Source organism: Ambystoma mexicanum, chromosome 3q, assembly GCF_040938575.1.
Source record: "Ambystoma mexicanum isolate Mex_15411 chromosome 3q, UKY_AmexF1_1, whole genome shotgun sequence".
NCBI lineage: Eukaryota > Metazoa > Chordata > Amphibia > Caudata > Ambystomatidae > Ambystoma > Ambystoma mexicanum.
Window position 1 is genome coordinate 1289238393 of NC_090926.1, and position 20229 is coordinate 1289258621.

Genomic DNA, 20229 nt, shown 5'->3' on the forward strand with positions numbered 1-20229 from the left:
CATGTTAACATCAACACATTTCAATATAATTCATAAAATAATTACAATCAACGACCCCATAATCACAACCACAGTAGACCACACCATACAAAACAAAACAGTAAAACAAACACCCACCCCCCACAATATATGTATTGGACCAGGACCAGATACAAATACAAGTTATATTGAATTAACCAAAATTCACCCATAAAGATCAATACAATTCCCCCACTGTGCATCATAGCATGTTTCTTTGTTCAACCTACAAAACATAGTCTTCTCGTAACTAGAAAGAACTTGCGCATCAAAAATCCAGTTTTCCACCATCGGTTTCTTCCTCGTCTTCCAAACCTTCAAAATCTGTTTAGTAGCCACTAACAAAACTTTAGTAATCCAACACGATGTTACCCAATCAATTTTATAATCATTGCTCAGCAATTGTAAAATAATTGCAAACGGGTTTCTAGGATAGGTAATATCCCAAATCTGATCAATCCTATCAACCACAACACTCCAAAAGTTCTTCACTCTCACACAGCTCCACAGCATGTGGCTCAAAGTACCTCTCTTTCCCACAGCCCCAACAACTATCACAATCAATCAAACCCAAGGCATACATACGAGATGGGGTCCAACAAATCCTACACAAAATCCTCTGATGAGTGTAGTGCAGTTGCAAATCTGCCTTAGCCTTAACTGTAACTCTCCAGACCTTTTCCCATTCAACCAGTGTCAATTCTCTACCCAGCTTCTCTGTCCACGCTAACCTCAACCTTTCCCATGAATCAATCCACTGTGCATCCACTGTACATCCAACTGCATAGCTTTCAATATACACAACACTTTCTGTGATCCATAGGCCAATGAATTGAATATCTCAGGTTCCCGCAACAATGGCGTATCCAACATTCGAATCCTGTCAGATGTCAAACCCACCAACTCGCCATACCTTAACTGTTTTGTAATCCAAATATTTCTACTAATCTTTCAAAAGGGACCACTCCGTCTCCACCCCAAGTATCAGCAACCTTTAAAATACCCCTACCAATCCAATGTCTCCAATTCAAAGGACAATTTGCAGACCAGGATTGTGCCAAAGGGAGGCCTCCTTGTATATAAATAATCCTTGCTCATTTCCCGCAATTGGGGACGTCAATGCCTCCTTCGTCGCCAAGACTGTTTTTAAAAGGTGTACATTCCCAGGTAGTTTGCCAAATGAATACAAGCACCTAATCATACGGTGAGAATTTTTGCATTTCAATCTGTACCCACCAGGGCATCTGGTTCACATCTACAACAGAACAGAATAGCTAGACTTTTTCAAGAGGAATCCATTACCATAATTCTTAAGGAAAACCACCATCCTTGACACTGCGGACCATAATGTAACGTGGAAGTTTGGCCTTTTTCCCCACTCCCCAAAGGAAATCCTGAAATAATCTATCCAACCATTGTAGGCCCCTTCTTTGTCAAAGATGAGGGCAATGATAGAATAACATACAAAACGTTTGGCAATTAAATCATTTTGATTGCATTAACTTTAGCCCAAATGGTCAATGTGAAATGTTTCCACCTTCTGATATATTTTCGTAAAACCTCTATAATTCTATCTACATTATAAACAACCAGTTTCTTTATGGCCCAGATAATGTGAATACCGAAATGTTTTACACTTACATTTTCCCATTTACAATCCCAACCTAATAGTTGCTCCTGGCGTGGTGAGCTTCTGACTGGAAACACCTCAGTTTTCCCCCAATTAATCCGATAACCCAACAACTTGCCTACTTCTTCAAAAATATTCTTCAACCAGACACCCCCCTCAGCAGGATTACTCAACATAACAACAACATTGTCAGCATATGCTAACACTTTAATCTCTCCGTCCCCCACACACAATCCCCTAATCCCCCTATGCTGCCGAATATACTCCAACAAAGGCTCTAATAGCAAATTAAACAGCAGAGGAGACAGTGGACAAACTTGCTGTGTGCCTCTAAACAATTGCAACGTTCCCGGAAAACCTTCATTCGCCCACAGCCTAGCCGCTATCTCAGTCTGCAAAGACTTAACAGCCCTCACAAATAAAGCCAAACCCCAATTTCGACTGAGTATAATTTAAGAATCTCCAATTTACCATATCGAATGCTTTTTCAGCATCTAAAAAAAATAAGCAAAACATCTTTGATTTCAGAATCTGGCAAATCTAGAACATCTAACAATGTTCTGATATTGTCATACCCATAGCGATGTTTCATAAATCCTGTCTGAGATCGCTCCATCAATTCCCCCATATCGAATAGTCAGAATCCTAGTAAAAATGTTCATATCAACATTAAGCAAGGATATGGGCCTATAATTACAACATTTGGTAGCATCTTTCCCTGATTTCGGAATCACTGTGATTATAGCCTCCCTCATTGTTATACACAACCTCCCCTCTGTTAAAATACAATTGTACAAATTACACAAAATTGGTGACAGTACCTCCTCAAATTCTTGATAGAATTCTACAGTTAAGCCATCCATCCCCGAGACTTCCCCTTCGTGAGTTCCCCAATCGCTGATGAAACATCTATAATAGTAATCGGACTGTCCAGAAAATATCTACCTTCCTCAGAGACAACAGGAAGAACAACTTTCTCAAAAAAAAATCTAATTCTTCCATCTGTGGGACCACATCCTCCTTATACAAGTCTGCATAGAACAAACTAAAACATTCACAAATATCACCCCTTTTGACTAGTATATCGCCACAATCATTTACAACTTTCTGGATGTACATTCTCTCAGAATAACCCCTCAGTTTATTAGCCAAACTTTTTCCCCCACGACCCCCCCTCCCAATATTTCTGTTTCACATAATATAGACCTCTTTCAGCCTGCAAATTCAACTCACATTGTAACTTTTCTTTGACCACCGCCATCCTATCCCTGATTTTCCCATCGTTTGTCAACACATAGCTTCTTTGCAAATTTCCAAGTTCCTCTTCCAAATCCTTCAATTTAGTACCTTCAACCCTCTGACCCCTAGCATTCCAATTCATCAGCTCACCCCTAATGGAAGCCTTAAAGGAATCCCACACTACCCTACTATCTGCTGACCCATTATCTTCCTGAAAATAAATAGGAATACATCTTCTTAATGCTACTAAAACATCCTCATTTTTTTTAGGCCAAAAAGGTTTCAGTCTCCATCTATAGATACCTTTCCGTTCAGAAACATTTGACAACCTCGCAGTTACCATGGAATGGTCTGAAAGGTGTCGTTCTCCTATCCTCGCTTCCAGGACCATCTCAGCTAAATTATCAGACATAAGAATATAATCAAGCCTCGAATAGGAGTCGTGCACCAGCAAGTAAAACGTGAATTCTCTATCTTTCAAATGTGAATTCCTCCAGACATCAACCAAATCAAAGATTCCCATAAAATCCCAGAACCCTCTACTTGCTGATTGACCAGTGAAACTACACAATGACAACCTATCCAAGTCGGAATCTATCACAATTAAAATCACCTCCAATGATGATTGACTCTCCTCCCATATCACACAACATCTCTTTAAAAGACTCTCCTCTCTCCTGCTTAGGGACCATAAATAGACCCAATGGTAAACATTTTGCCCCTGCATTTTAAATCAAGCAATATAATACGTCCTTCAGGGTCCATACTTCCCTTATCAACACATCCATTAAAACCTTTTCTCAACATAATCCCTACCCCTCTAGAATTAGAAGAGTAGCAATTCAATAATACCTTTGCATATTTAGCATTAGTCAATAGGTTTCCAGTACCATCCATTAAGTGTGTTTCCTGCAATAGAACTACATCAATTTTTTTCCCACCATAACTTGGATAACACTTTTTTCCTTTTCCGCAAACAATTCAATCCTTTCACATTCCAGCTACATACCGTAAATGAGTTAATCTCAATCATGAACCAGCATCATGCATATGAACTCCATCATGTCACCAGTATTCATTCATTCCCATAACACATCCAGTCACTGTTAACAATTAAGTACATTTCTCCCCCTTCCCACACTCAGACAACAAAAGACAACATAGAAACAGAAAGCAAAAACATTGATTGAACGAAACCCAATATACCTTGGACTTCAACAAAGCAACAGTATATACACAACATAATCGTATCCTAACCATCCCCCAGAATCCTATACCCAGCTACACATTTCATTGCATCCTTTTCTACACAATTCGCATAGACTTCAAAAAAAGGTCTTAACTAAAACAGTTGAATCAGACTACACACTTAAACACCCTTGCTCAAAGATAAATAAAGCTAAACAGTCCTAATTATGTTATCATAACCTACATAAAACAGAACTTATGTCAACAATATCATCACAGCCAAACAACAAAATAAACAGGAGCATCCAAACAAGAAAAACCCTCACCCATTAAGAATAAACCCCCCTGAACATGACTACCCCCTATCCAAATATAACCAGCAACCTGCCCAGCAAAACATATGCAACCCCATCTAAACCCGACTGCTCCACCATTACTAAATTATTAAAAGGAGGCTCTTAGAGTAGTCTAGCCTAGAGAGAACCAGAGTTCTGGAAACAATGAGCTTCTGGGGAAAGGCGAGGAAAGGAAGAATACCTCAGAGGAGATGCAATTGGTAGCTGGACTTCTTAGAGACGTTGGAAATGTGAGAAGAGTGTGGAGTCGAATATATCCCTGAGGTTCTTAGCTTCACAGGTGGGAGCAGGAGGAGGGCCAAGGGAGGCCGGCCAGAGAATGGCAGGAAAGAGGGGTGCAGGTGTGCCGATGAGAAGAATCTGTCTTAATGGCATTCATGCAGAGATCATTGGCGGTGCATCACTCCTGGATTGCAAGCAGACAATCCAGGATGAGAGCAGGAGAAGAGGCGAGCCTGATAGCGAGCTGGGTGTCCGCATAGCACTGGAAGTTGGAGCAGAGGGCAGCAAAATGCGGTTGGCAAGAGGTGCCACGTATTGGTTAAACAACCAGGGAGAAAGGTTAGACCCTTGGGGAACACTGCAGGTGGAGAGTGAGATAGAGAGGAAGGACCCAAGTTGGACCTGGGAGGGTTGGTCAGAGAGGAAATAAGTCAACCAGTCAAGAGCCTGATCAGTGATACCCATGTTTACACAGAGCCGGTTGAGCAGGATGGCATGGTTGACCGTGTCAAAGGCAGAAAAGAGATCAAGTAGGATGAGGACAGAGGGGAGATTAGAATCCAGGTTAGAGAGCTGGTCTTCACGGAGGTTCAGACGAGCAGTATCCATGCTTCTGGCTGCTCTGAAGCCAGACTGATGTTCATGGCGACAACCAACAGATTTAGTGTGAAAGGCCCAGGAAAGGGGTGATGGAGATCGGGTGATATTTAGCCAGAAGGGAGGGGTCGGCTGAGGGTATTTTGAGAAGAGGATGCACAAGAGTGCTTGAGGGGGAAGGGAAGGTTCTAGAGGCAAAAGAGTGGTTACAGAAGTCAGCCAAGGCTGGAGCAAGGTTGTCAATGTGGTCTTTGATGGTTTGAACCTGTTTATATCAGACTTGTCTAGAAACCTTGTCAGGGGAGAAGAGAGGAAAGCAGAGAAGGGAATGGGGGTGTTTGCAGGGGGGCCGGAGAAGAGGAGAGATTGGAGGGAGAAGCAGGAGAAGTCGAGAGGGTGGACAGGATGTCTTCGGTTTTAGAGACGAAGTCAGAAGCCAGGGCCGTACATGGGGCCTGGGAAGGGACGGGAGAGGTAGAAACTACAGCAGGATTGCCCAGCTCCTTGCAGGTTTTTAAGAGTTTGGCCGAGTGGTTAGATGCTGCAGAGACGTGGGCTTGGGTGCAAGCTATCTTCTTAGTGAGGACAGAGTCAGTATTGCCTTTGGAGCAGGAGGCAGGCTAGTTTGTCAGAAGATGAACAAGATGCCATCCATTTCCTCTCCGCCACCCTACACTTGCCTTTAAGGGTGACGAGGCCTGAGTCGTACCAGGAGTTGCACTTGGCTTTGGGCTTCATGCGGAGCCCCATGACTGGGGCAAGTACATCAAGAGTGTCAGAGATGGGAGATTGGAGCTGGGAAAGGGCTGTATCAGGGTGTGAGGCAGCCAGAGGAGGAGGGGGAGAGAGAGGCATAAGCCTCAACTGACACGTGCCCCGTGGGTCGAATGACTGAGAATGACTGAGAAGGTGGGTGGCAGTGTGGGGGTAGGCTTGGCCTGAGGGGGAGGCTTGGCCTGAGGGGGAGGAGGGAGGATAGGGGGAGAGGGAGATATATGTCTGAGGTTGCGAAAGAGTCCCGTGGCGGGATAGGTAGCATCCAGGTGGATGCTGTTGAAGTCTCCAAGGAGGAGGAGTTGAGTGGTTTAGCCCACTTGGAGAGGAAGGAGGTGATCTGACCAGGTGGCTGGTAGATAGTAGCCAGGAGAAAGAGAGCCTACAGACCAGGCTTTCAAAGGAGGAGTAGGCCTGCATAGGAATGGAGGCAGGAATCCACTCTGGGAATATCAAGGATACGCCCCCTCCGGAACGGTTGGATCTGGGCGCGGAGAGGGTCTTGTAGCCATCAGGAAGGAGAATGTCGAAGATCGTGACAGAGCTGGCCGTGAACCATGTCTCGGTGAGACCAAGGACATCCAGGTCGAGTTCTTCCAGGAGATGGCAGATGTCAGAGGAGTGTTTGACAGCCTAGCGAGAGTTGAGAGTGGCGAGGTGGAGAAGGTTGCCATCCTTGTGACTTCCGGGGAGGGGTACAAATGGGAGTTGATCACTGGGATCAAAGAAAAGCACCCAAATCGACTTAACAAAATGTGCACTTGTGATGCCAAATGTGTTTTCCTCATTTTTAGTTGAGCAATCCTGGGGCCATCATTCAAGCTAGTATTCATCGGCATCCCCAAGCACACGGAGGAGGCAGTCACCTCTATTTGTTCTCCATTTAAATGCCATACTGGTCTGGATGTTTTCCTCCCAGCGGCAGGCTCCAGGATTAAGATTTAAGTTTTAGGGACATTAATCCTAAACTTATTTGCTTTGACGTACTGCTGTAGTTTATTTAGCTGTCGTTGGAGTCCAATGGGCGTTTGACTCTATGACCAGTACTTGCACCAAGATTAAACTTGGCCTACTTGTATTTATAATCCTTTATTTTTTTATAATACTTTTGGTTGTAAGTTTTTCTATTAAATACTTGGTATATTTACAGGTTCTATGTACTTTCCTACAGCCCTCTCTCCCTCCCAAGATGAGCCTTGCTGCTCTGTCTATGCTAGTATGAACTCAGGTGGTACAACCTTATACCAAGAGTGGAGTCTTGTACTGTCTTAGTTGAATGGTTTGCTATGCCCTTAGTTGGACTTCAGAAAAACTGTTCTAACAGTGGTGCAAGTAGGAGATGCCACAGAGTGACTTGTTTGAGACCCAAGTGTTGGCAAAGCCAAGAGAAAACCAAGAAGGGTATGAAGAGAGAAGCCAAGTGTTGGGCAAAGTTGCAATAGTTCAAGGAACTGCAGGTTAAGGGAAACCCTGTATTGGCAAGAGCCAGAAGAATACAGAAGGTGCAACAAAGTGCATGCTGGCAACCCAGCCCACGGTGAAGTGTTGAAAGTGTAACATTGATGAAAGGAACACATTTAACTGTTCAAGGAAATGTAAGAAAGGCTTGGTATCAAATGGTGGAGACAGGCACAAGTGATCACAGTTCAAGGGTGTTTATTGAACTTCAATTGGGTTTGAAAAACGCCCATCTAATCCTAAATCTAAAGACTGGAGCAAGCTACAAGCATCAATCAATAATAACGCAGTCCCAGTTGAGTCAAAATATAAGGGCCTGTGCTAATAAACCTATCGCCAATCCTTACTTCTAAATACAAATAGTGTGGGAAAAAGTGTTGTGCAAAAGAAAAAAGAAAAGTGTTCATAAAATGATATATCTGGATATTTGAGTCGTTGGCTTCCCTTCCCCACGTGTTCAGCACGGGATAAGGTGGCACACTCAAGCATTGCACACTCTCTGGCTTCTGTAGCACAAGGATGCAGTTTGAAACTTCAAGATCAGGGCCTTCTGTGACAAAGTCTCTTTGCCAATCAAAGTCTCTTATTAGGGCCTGATGAAACACGACAAACATTAAAGTTCCTTTCCTCCCAGGATTTTCACTTGTACAACTTCTCAGGTGCATTTCTGTTCACCCCGGGCTCCCCTGCACCGGGATCAGACCCTCTAACACAAACCTTCATTCGGTCTCCCACTGCCGGGCTCGGACCAAATTCATGTGTTTTTTCAAACTTTCTCTACTTCAGCAAAATTGAAGACTTTCCATTGTGCGCTGGCGTTTTGCTTGAGCTGTCGCAGGACACTTCGATTCACATTTATTTGTTCTTTCAATTGGTCTCCCTCTGCCTGGCTTGGACCAAATTCATCTACTTTTGTCACTTCTCAGCTGGATACCTTACAGGGATATTCGATTGAGCACCCACGTGGTGCTGGACCACTCGGTCAAAAGAATTGTAGCTTGCTTTAAAGTTCAATCACTCATCAGCAGTTCAACTTAACTTGTGTTTCTTATCTCCAAGCCTATAACGAGTGCTCATACCAGGCATTTAAGATTGCTCCAGAACTCCTATTATATGCTCCCACTAGTAAGTACTAACGCTATGTACTGCACAATGGAACTGAGATGCATAGCGTACCACTTGCACCATCAGTCATATGTTACTCGTCTAACCCCTGTTTAACATTCACAAGGCCACTGTTTAATGTAGAACTAGCGTACCCGCTTGCATATTGTTTGAACCTTGCATTCAGCCTCACGCTCGAACGTGCATTTAGCCTTTGCTGGAACCCTGCATTTAGCCTGTTGTTTAAACCTTGCATCTAGCCTCATGCTTGAGCGTACATTTAGCCTGTTGTTTAAACCTTGCATCTAGCCTCACGCTTTAACGTGCATTTAGCCTCTTATCTGAACCTTTGCATCTAGCCAACCTGTGTGCACTGGTCACCGGCCTAACCGCTTGCATTCTATTGTCCGCACCACTAGCCTCTGCCTGAACTTTGAACTGTTCCACCCTCGACCCCCATGGCGGCCTTCCATAGAGCCACCCTCCCATGGCAACCATCCTCCCCCGTTCAACTCCATTGCCCCTACTTACTTCTTACCTCCTCTCCACACACCACCATCACACATTGAGCCCACAACCCTCGGCAGTCATAATGTGGGCTATCCACCACATCCGATCAGCCCTTCAGACTGGATCCAATTATTTGCCTAACCACCTTCACCATGGATCCCCTGTCCAGTGCATATCAGAAACTTAAGATTAGGTTCTCGTATCCCACATCGCCAGACACCCACTAGACTGGACAGACAACCTCAGCCAACTATACCTACTCCCACCTGCTCTACTACTTGCCTTGCTAAGGCCATGGAAGCCCTTGAAATATCTAATTCGGCCACACCCACCCTTCAACGCCCCGCCGATTCACCTCGGTCTCACTCCACCATCAAAGGAACACTTATTAATGCTCACTCTATGGTCAGCCATGCACTCGATATTGCGGACCTAATCATTGCTAATGGCTTGGATTTCCTTGCCATTACTGAAACGTGGTTGCATCAAGCAGCAGGTCGAGCATGATCCCCAGCCATCCCAGAAGGCTACTGGATAATAAGGTCAGACAGAGACTCTGGCAAAGGAGGCGGAGTTGCTTTCATAGCTAGAACCCTCCTGGGCCTTAGAGCCACCTCCCACGTTAGCTTCCCTTCGGCGGAACTCCTGTCCGTTAAGCTCCCCCTCTCAGCCACCCAAACAATCCTCATGCACCTTATTTACCGGCCACCAGGTCAAATCTCCTCATTTGAGGAAGAATTTGCAGATCTACTCACAAATAACACGAATCCTGGGTCGCAAATTATCTTGCTTGGAGATTTCAATGTAGGTCTCCATGATCCAAATGACCCTAAAGCCTTCGCCCTGGAAAATTCCATCTCCCAGCTCGCCTTCAACCACCGTATGACACCTACACGTAACAAAAGTCGAACCCTGGATTGGTTGGCTGATCTCAACTGTTCTACTACCATCTTGCGGAACGAGCCTACCGCCTGGTCGGATCATCACTGCTTCTCCTTCGGCATCCCAGAGAATGCTCACACCCCAAACTCAACCACTGCCCCACAAATCCTCGTGAGAACCAACCAGAACATAACGCTCCAAAACATACGCCCATTAATCCAGAACATCTTACACCCTGCTTACTACAAAGACCTAGACCCAAACAAGCTAGTCGACCTCTACAGCAATTCACTTGACGCTGCCATAAATACCATTGCCCCTATTAAACTCAAAAAAGCCAAACCAATAGCCCACCTCAACAAATGGTTCAACCCTGAATTAAAGATCCTCCGGAACACCAAAAGAGCGGCGGAATCCACAATGAGAAAAACACCTACCATTACTAATAAGGCTCTATTTACCACGGCTGCCTCCACTTGCAAATCTGCTATACATCACACGAAAAATAAAAACTATAACAAAAGAATCCTAACGCCAACACCAAAACTAAGGAACTCTTCAGTATCCTAAGGGAACCTGAGTCTCCAGCCCCACCCACTGAAGCCTATGTGAAAGACGCAGACTGGTGCGCTAAAATCCAAAAAGCTCTCACTGACAATCGCAATGCGTCAATCTAAAATTGCTTTAAAAAGAACAGCCTAGCAAAAAATTCTATCACCCCCCCTGCACCAAACCACATCACCCTCACATGCCCACCTTTCAACCTCACACCAGTCTCACCTAAAGAAGTTGAAAATATCAAAAGTCTCAAGCCCTCAAGATGCCAAGGTGAACTCTGTCCCGCCACCATCATTCAGGAAGGTGCCAAAGACTTAGCCCCGTTTATCAACACACTGATCAATTCCTCGTTTGAGTCAAGCTCAGTCCCCAACAACCTCAAGGAAGCCTGGGTAATGCCACATATTAAAAAAAAAAAAAAAAAAAACAACAGCCTAGACCCAAATATACCCACTAACTATAGGCCCATCACCACCGTACCCTACCTACTAAAGAAATTAGATGAGTGGCCTATCTACAAATCCAGAAACACCTAGAGGACAGCAACCTTCTTGGCCTCAGACAATCAGGCTTCTGGCCAAGACATATGACTGAAACATCCAGATGGATTAGGCCAAGGACAGTGGGAATCTGGCTTTGCTCCTGCTGTTAGACCCATCGGCAGCATTTGACCTTGTTGATCACCAGATCCTCACTAAGCACTTGACCACAGCAGCTGCCTTCTCTAACAACGCTTCTTCCTGGATTCATTCTTTCCTCACCAACCGAACCACCAGGGTCTTCGCTCCCACAGCCTCAGCCGACCTTATCCCCATCTATTGCATGCCACAAGGGTCTTGCGTCCCGCCAACGCTTTACAGCATCTTCATGAAGCTCCTCTTCGACCGCCTTGACAACCTGGGTGTTACATATACAAATTATGCCGATGACACCCAGGTCCTCAATACTCTGACAGGGTGTCATGAAGATGATTCTAAACTGATTAACGGCATATATCTGGAGATTCAGGCATGGATGGCAGACCACAGCTTCTGTCTCAACGACGAGAAAAACAGAGCTCCTGATCGCCAGCTCCCAAATTCGCTTAAACAAATTATATCCACGCTACTCCGCATTCAACATCGATGGGAACTTGATTACAGTTGCCAAAGAAATTAAAACTCTGAGTCTACCTAGACTCCACCCTCTCACTAAAGAAGCAAGTGAATACCATTTGCTTCCACGACTGCGTACACCAACAAGTTGATTCACGCTTGTAAATCCTTCCTATCACTGAACAGCTGCACTACATTGGCCAGGGCTCTAGTGATCTCCAAGATCGATTACTGCAACACCCTCTTCTTAGGCCCCACTGAACGGAAACTTAAGAGACTACAGATGTTACAAGATAACGCCTTAAGATCTGCACTGAACGTACCCCAATTTTAGGTCCAGCACAAACAATTTTATGTGGAGTGCTGGGGGGTTAATTAGTAGCCCCGTTTCCTACTTACTCATGTAACATTTTTTATGTTACCCTTACTACTTTAAATGGCTGGTGGCAGTGGTTTAAATTTCCTACCATTATGCCTTTCTACCGCAGGCTCAATTGTCAGCTGCAGTATAGCTCCCTTGGGAGACCATTGGGTCAAAATGGCCCCAGTCTTCTTTTTTCGCCATTTCTTGTTTGTTAGGTCTTTCTTGGGTTTTACTCTGCATGCCAAACCAGGTTTGACCCCCTTGTTAAATTTGCCTTTAGCGGGCTTCAGTACTGAAACCCACCTTTGCCCCCAGTGTTTCTGGCAGGGCAGGAAGTGAGGGAGGTGCTCGAAACTCCCCTGTCCTTCTCCAGGGTAACCTGAATGCACCCAGTGCTGATTGGCTGGCTGGCTGTCCTTGCAGGACAGCCATCCTGCTGTGTGAGTGACAGCTAGGCTGTGCTTCAATGGGACAAACTAGCATAAAAGGTGAGGCCTCTTGGACAGAAGGCAGAGTCGACCACAGGAAGAAACTTCCGACAAAGGAATCGTTAAGAGAAGCTTGCTGCATCCTCCTGGACAGTTGAACGGCCCGGTGAAGGTCTGCTGCTGTGCTGAAACTGCTTTTTCTGATCGACAAGAGAAGCTTGCGAAAAGGCGACTTCTTCCCTTGGATTAGTGGGACCAACTAACCCTGAGATGAACTTGGCAGGAAGACTTTCCCCAACTGCGTGCACTTCTTGCTGCTGCTGGAACCGAGTGCCAGGGGCTGAGAAATCCGTAGTTGAGTGCAATGTCTGTAAGCCGGACCAAAGCTCCAGGAAGATCCTGAGGGCCCTCCCGAAGCAGGACAACCCAAGCTCGAGTCACCTCACCAGAGTGCCGGACTCAAGGATTGAAGGAAATTCGACCAGTGTCCAAGATCTGCGGTGGTGCTATTTACCGAGAGCTTAAACTGCAAAGTGCTGCTGACTTGAAAAAAGCCTGTAGCTGACGCTGACCTCTGAATTGCTGTGCAGCAGTCCTCCAGACGTCCTCCCTCTTGTCCCCATGACTGAGGCCCAGGAACACAGGATCTGCACCAGTGCAACCAAGACAGAAGCCAGCTGGATCCTCCTCTTCTAAGCTAAGGTACTGTTCTGACTAAGGGGTACACCTCTTTGTCTGTAGCTTGCTTTTCTCAGTTGAGACCTGCAGTCGCTGCTTCTTCTAGAGGTCATCTCCGCTCTACGTTTCGCAAGTGTAACAGCTTGTGGCCCAACCAATGATTTTCTACAACAACTCTCTAACTTTTTGTTATCTAAGAAGTGCCTCCGCTCCATAGACTTTGCTCCAATTGACTTTGGCTGTCCTGGCTCCCTGTAGACTCTTCTAGTCCATTGACATTGATTCTTACTGTCCCTCATAGTTGATACATTCGTTTTTAAACTGATATTTTCTGGGAAAGGTTTTTATCTAGACTTCATTGGGAGATGAAAACGTGCTCACATGCTGAGAACCTGTTAACATTTTTCCTTTCTCTAATATTTCCTTTTTTGTTTGTGCCAAAAGTGATCTATAAATGCCATTACTGTCTTTGTTTGTTTTATTATTTATAATGCGCATCATACCCGGGGGTAACAGGGCGCAGCAGTTAAAAGTATATGCAAGGCTTGGTTACAACAGACAAGGAATACAATCTCCATACAGGTTATTAATACAAGAAGCTAAATACAGAGGGTACCTAATTACAAGCGTAGGAACAATAGAGTATATACAGAAGTTTTACAAATATATACAAGGTTGAAGGTGTTTATAGATATAACCAGGTGGGGGGAATAGATGCAAGTATACAGGCAGTGAATAGGGCAATTGTAGTTACCACATGGTGGCAGGTCGAGTGGCGCAGGAAAGGTACACTCCATGCGGGCATGAGGTACCGCAGTGGCAAACCCTAGCTGCATGCTGAACAGGCGTTATCATTTACCGGTCATTAGATTTCAGCCACATAATGATGTTGGAGCTGAAGTTTTGGTAAGATTGGTCTAATCTCAATGTGGGCGGCAGGGAGTTCCACAGTTTGGCTGCTTTCACAGGGAAACTGTTGCCTCAGATTGTGGAGCGTTTGAAACTAGGTATGGAGAGGCAATCTCTGTTAGCTGATCTAGGTAGTCTCAGGGAGGTCTGTTTGTGGAATCCCTCGGCCAGGTAGATGGGGGCTGCAGTGTTGAGAGATTTATGGGTGAGCGACAACGTTTTTAGAAGGATTTTATCATAGGTTGGAAGCCAGTTGTTCAGACGGCTGCTCTCTGAGATGTGATCTCTTCTGGGCATGCCCAATGCCGCACTGTGGGTATTGCTTTATAATGTTTGGATTCTTCTGATGGTAGCCTTCGTTGATCCTAAATAGAGGGCGTTGCAGTAGTCCAGGCGAGATAAGATGAGGGCTCTGGCCAGGATGGTGCAGCTATTGTCAGAGAGAAATGGCTTACCGGTGCAAATGAGTTTGCACGTGTAAGCCGTGGAGGACACTAAGGCATTGACCTGTTTGGTAAATGAGAGGTTTGAGTCAAGATAGAAGCCTAGTGTTTTTACCTTGTGTTCTACTTTGATACTATTGCCATCAATTGTGAATGAGGTATAGTCAGATCCTAGTTTTTTTTAAGTTGGCAGGGGTGCCCAGGATGATGATGATTTTGGTTTTATCATTCAGGCATAGACCATGCGTGTCCATCCATGCCTGGATGATGTACACTCTATTCACCAAGGCCAAATCCTTTCCATAATCCCCTGAAAGCGGGAGGAGGATCCGAGTATCATCTGCATAGTTAGTGTAGGTGATACCGAGATGATCCAAATCATCGAAAAGGGGCTTAGTAAAGATATTGTAGAGAGTGGGTGAGACACAGGAATCCCTGAGGCACACCGCAGGTCATGGGTTTAGGGTCAGCAGCTGCTAGAGGCGAGAAGACATCATTGTTCTGCCACTTAAGAAGGATCTAATCCAGGTGATAGCATTGTCAGAAAAGTGTGCTTCTGTGTCAAGGTGGTTTCATAGAATAGTGTGGTCAACAAGGTCGAACGCGGCTGAGAGATCTAGTAGGAGGAGTAGGGCTGATTTGCCGTTCTCTCTAAGCTCATCAACTTGAGTCTTGAGATCGATGAGGGCTGTCTCCGTTCCATGTTGGGGGCGGAAGCCTTATTGTCTGGCTCCTAGTAGGTGGTGTAATTCCAGGTGCTTTTGGATTTTTATATACGCTACCTTGTCCAGTATTTTTCAGAAGGAAGGGCACTGTTGTAAATGGCCTATAATTGGTAGGAATTGATGGGTTAAGAGTAGGGTTTTTTTTAGGAGTGGGAGTACCCAGGATTGTTTAAGTTTGGTGGGGATGATACCAGTAGAGAAGGACGCGTTGATAAGTTTTGTTATGAAGGGTGATGGGTCTCGGGCCGCATCCTTGATGAGCTGCGCAGGGCACAGATCGCCCCGACAGTTGGATGGTTTAAGGGACAGAATAATTCTTTCCACTTCGGGACTAGAGACTTTGGTGAAGTTGAATCGGGTGGTTTCATCGGCATTGGTGTTCCCAGTAGTTTTGGATGGAGGAGGGTTGTTTAGAGAAGCTCTTTTACACGAAATTCTATTTTATAATGTGGATATTTTATTGACTAGAGCGTGTTGGATATCTGAGCCCCATTTTTTATCTTTAGTGCAGGTGTCAGGTAATGCTATATGGGTCTCTACTTCTTTAAGAAGGGTGAATAGTTCCTTCATGTTGGACTTGGCTTGGGATATGCGCGTGTCGAAGGATATTCGTTTAGCTAGACATATTTCCTTTTTTGTAGAGGGAGGACAGTTTGGTGAGTTTAAGCTTGTTGGCTTCTGATGGAAGTTTTTTCCAGGCAGCCTCAGTTTCATTTTTGCTGCCTGTTTTTTTAGGAAGGGTGTAAACCATTTATTCAGGTGAGTTTTCGGCTTGCTTGGTCTAAGTTTGATGGGGGTGGTTTGGTCCAGAGAAGTGGTCATAATTTTGTTGTATTCCTCGACCAGGCTCTCGGGATCGGTATTGTCTGGGAGCAGGTTAAGGGTGGGAAATAAGGACGGATAAGCCTGTCCACAGTAATAATCTTTTTATTTCTAGTTGATGTGGGTGGAGCCCTAAGGGCGGGTGGAGGTAGGGGTCTGTTAGTAGAGCATAAATGACACTAAGTAGTGATCTGTCCAAGCTAGTGGTGAGATGGAGAGGATGTTGGCCTGACAGTTGTGGTCTGCCACCCAATCAAGGATTCGACCTTTGTTGTGGGTAGAGGTTTTACTACTTTGGGTGAATCCAAGTTCCGAGAGTGTGTTAGTTAGTTCCTTGTTAGTGAAGTCACCTCATAGTGTAGGAAGTGTGTATGAAGCATCTCTAAAGAGTATCTACTAGCTTGACTTGATTCTGAGAAAGTATTTTTAAGTGTATTTTTATTGTTGCACATTGCCCTTTTTAAATAATGGATGTTTAAAACTGACCGTTAAATAATTATTTTACTAGAAAACCTTAAGTACAAGTGTTATTTGGATACTTGTATTGGTGGATTTCATTGCTTCAACTCTACAGCTCACATTTACCCCTCTTGAGATAAGCCTGGCTGCTCAGTCACACTACCAACATGTGTAGTACAGGCCTTTACCAAAAGGTGTATTACCTAATACCAAGAGGACAAGGCTGGTGTAGTCTCCCACAGGGTTACTACATCAATTCTTGCCTAACAACTTTCTTTTGAACTTGTGAGCACTATTCATTTTGATGCTAACATCCCTACACATTGTATATAATTAGTTGTGAGGGCAAGTATAGGTTTTGGAAACAGGCAGTCACTTGATTTGGACATCCTGACTCAGACTATCCTTAGTTTTCTTTAGGTAGGGAAATCCCACCATAGCATAGGGCAAGTTAGGCCTTGCTCCATCCTGCATTTTAAGTTAAATAAAGCTTTTGAGTACAAATTTGAATCTGTTGTCGGTGTCTTGCTTCATGACACTTTCACAGTGGGCATGGTCTTGGCCTTTATTGAATGCTTTTTGTGAGCAGGATTGTATAGCTCGCTTACCATGAACGAACTGCCACCAGTCTGTGCTGTGGAATTTCCTATTCTTGCATCTTCTGACATAGGCTACTTATTTAGTTGGCTAATAGAAGTGGTGAGTATGTTGCTTGTTTTTCTGGATTGGGATTTTCTATTGGTTCCCAGGAACGGATTTCAAACTATTCAGTAATTGATGCTGTATGATACGGATGCTGACTGGTGGCTTTGTCTAATCAATGAGGGCTTCCTTTTTTTATTTGAATTTTTTGTGATGTATCCAATTTGGTCGTCGTACGCCATGATGCTTTGGACTTGGGGTACATTTACTTATGTTGATTTGTAAAGTGCTACACACCATGCTTTTTTCTCTGCACTAGGAAGGAGGGCTGGATAGATCCATACCAAGCTTGGGTGATCATCAAAATGTAAACTGTAATAATGGGAATGCCTTGAAGTGAACAGAGTCTGGGGCTGGGATGGCAGTCTAAAGATTTCCATTCGGAAAGTGTGTGTTAAGGGGACGTCCGAGTGTCGGTGTAGTAGGGCTGGTCACCAGGTCATTAAAGGTGAGGCTGCATTGTCGAAGTACCAGGTGTGGCCTTGCTGTCTCTGCTTGCCGCAGAATATCTCTTTGGAATTTCAGTAAATAAGATTCCTAGTGGAAAGGGTTGGGAATTCCCCAGGGTGGGACCCGAGATGTGAAGCGTTTTCTCACAGTACTTCTAAGATTTGGTAGGTTGGATTTGTAGTACATTCATTGTGGGTGATCTCAATGTTGTTGACTGCCACGCTTGGCATATCTTGGTGCAGTAGTCAGGTCATAGAACTCATTGAGAGATACAGCCTTGAAGTGAATCTCCTTTTTTATTGGATGCCTTTGGCAGGTGTGACGTTTTCTTGTTGCCTGGTTTTGCCACAGCTTGAGCAGTGACTTCTTCAGGAGCCCTGCATAAATGCTGTTGCAGAAACTCTGGTATGAGGAGACTATAGCAAGGACTTAATCGATTTTTGTGAGGGAATCGCAAAAGTGTGGAAGCCTAGGTGGTAGAAACTTGCTTTTGGTGATGGAATAAACTCAGGACTAAGTCCTCTGTCAAACAGTACACTAAGGTTACACATGCTTTGTTGTGTGAGCGCAGATGATGTGTTTGAGGTGTGCACACTATGTGTTCATGGGTGGTATCACGTTGACTCTTTTCCTCAGGATTTCCCCCCATACAGGGGGTGGAGCACCCTTCTGGAGATCAGAGCATTGTGGGAGTGCTGGAAACTGCCATGAAACTTGCTAACCAGGAAGACCGAGACGAAGAGGAGGATGAAGACCACGTGCAAAAGGTAGGACTAATTCTTTCCATGCCATACAGGATGCAGGCTGCCACATACATATCCGCTGTTTATGCATGTTACCCAAGTCCTTATGCACAGTTATGACTAAGATATGCAAGCTTGAAAACCCATGCAAAAAACACCAATTTGGATTGTGCACTGGAGACATACATATCTGGCTTCATGTAGTCCGTGCACAAAGGGAGGGCACAGGCGCACAACAGATAAAAACTGTCGCTCCACTTACAATGCAGAACAAATGTGTGTGCACTGAATCCAGGTGTTGGAGTACAATACAAAGTATACCTGCTGAACTGTGCAGACACCCTGAACGCATATACTGAATCTAGGTGCAAAATATTACACACATCGACACACATGCTGAATCTGGTGCACAGAACAGACATATGCACAGAGCCCTCTCCCAGGTACAAATTATAGACTGGACATGTGCATCCCAGACAAAAGCCCATTGGAAGTTTTTTTTTAAAACCTTTATTTTTGTTATTTTGGGTTAACACAATACAACTTCTCACCCACATTAGGGTGGAATTAACTGGGCGCCTTGCCCCCTCCCCTCACCACACCCCCCTCCCACCTCCACCCTCCGCCTTATAGTTAAGTGACTTTGCCAGCATCATCTGCGCCGAACCAGTTTCTAGTTTTGGAATAAAAGGAGAGAGAAGACTGAATGACAGTGAGAACAGAATCCTTATCTATTGAGAGTTGTCTGGGGAGGCCGGGCATCCTCAGCCTCCTTCATCAGGAACAGCACCTGGTGGGCGGGCGTGTTGAGGTAGTAGTTTGACAAAGTCTGTTTCGACATCCTGGCAATAAAGGATGTCTCTGCACCAGGAGGAAACAGTGGGGAGGGGGCCTCTGCTCCAGGCCATGGCAACTCTTCTGCGGGCGAGTGTCAGCAGTAGACCTGCTAACTTTCTTGTCGGAGCAGCTAGTGATCTAGTCATTCCCAATAAAGCGGCTGTGTGGGCTGGTTGAACAGTTTCCCCGATGGCACCAGTTATTTCCAGTACTTGATTCCAGAACGGAGCCAGTTTGGGGCAGTCCCATGCAAGGTGAACTAAGTCGGCCGATGTTTTCCCACATCGCTCACATTTTGAGGGTGATTCTGGATGTTGTTTGTTCGCTTTGGCAGGTGTGTAGTATGTTTGGTGAACGAAATTAAAGTGGATTAGCTTGAGACGTGTGTTAAGAGCTATTTTCTGCGTTTGGTTGAGGATAAAAGACCAATCTTGATCAGAAATGGCTATTCTTAATGACTTTTCCCATCTGGTTTTTGCACGGGAGTCGACGAGAGCCGTGTCCGCAATGATGGTTCTGTAGATTTGTGAGACCAGTCTTCCCTCTCCCTGTGCTTGTATTACGCTGTGTAGAAGCTGCCAGGTCTGGGGTTGTTGTGGAAAGTTGGGAAGGAGTGCTTGTAGTGTGTAGCGTGTCCTGAAATACATGAAAATGTCCAATGATGATGTGCCGCCTTTCAGCTTCGCCTGCTCTGGAGTTGAGAAGCCTTCCTCTGTGAAGAGATCTCCTAGAGTGTTTATCCAGAGTTTCTCCAGCCATTGGTGATAGACTTTCTCTGACGTTAGTGGGATCCCAGGTATGAATTTTGCAGGGAGGAGAGGCGAATATCTGGTTTGGACCTCATATTTTTGGGCTAGTTTATTCCAGATTTTGTACGTTGATAAAACTACGTTCATAGTGTCGTTGGGAACGGGGATCTGGCCAAAGATGACTGCCTTTAGTAAGTTCGGAGTTGCTAGGGCCCACTCTATCTGTACGTGAGGTCTGATAGATTTGTGAAGAGTACCAAAAGCTTGTGCTGCCCAATAATATTTTTCCA

General features: G+C 44.9%; 1 protein-coding gene across 3 annotated transcripts in view; it reads left to right on the top strand.

Moving 5' to 3' along the window:
- The window catches only part of CC2D1A (coiled-coil and C2 domain containing 1A), a 988624-nt gene that overhangs the window by 344739 nt on the left and 623656 nt on the right, over positions 1 to 20229 (top strand). For all 3 annotated transcript variants that reach the window (XM_069604374.1, XM_069604377.1, XM_069604375.1), the window contains one exon: positions 18247 to 18377. In XM_069604374.1, the coding sequence (XP_069460475.1) occupies positions 18247 to 18377 (131 nt within the window). The remainder of the gene's footprint in view (positions 1 to 18246; positions 18378 to 20229) is intronic.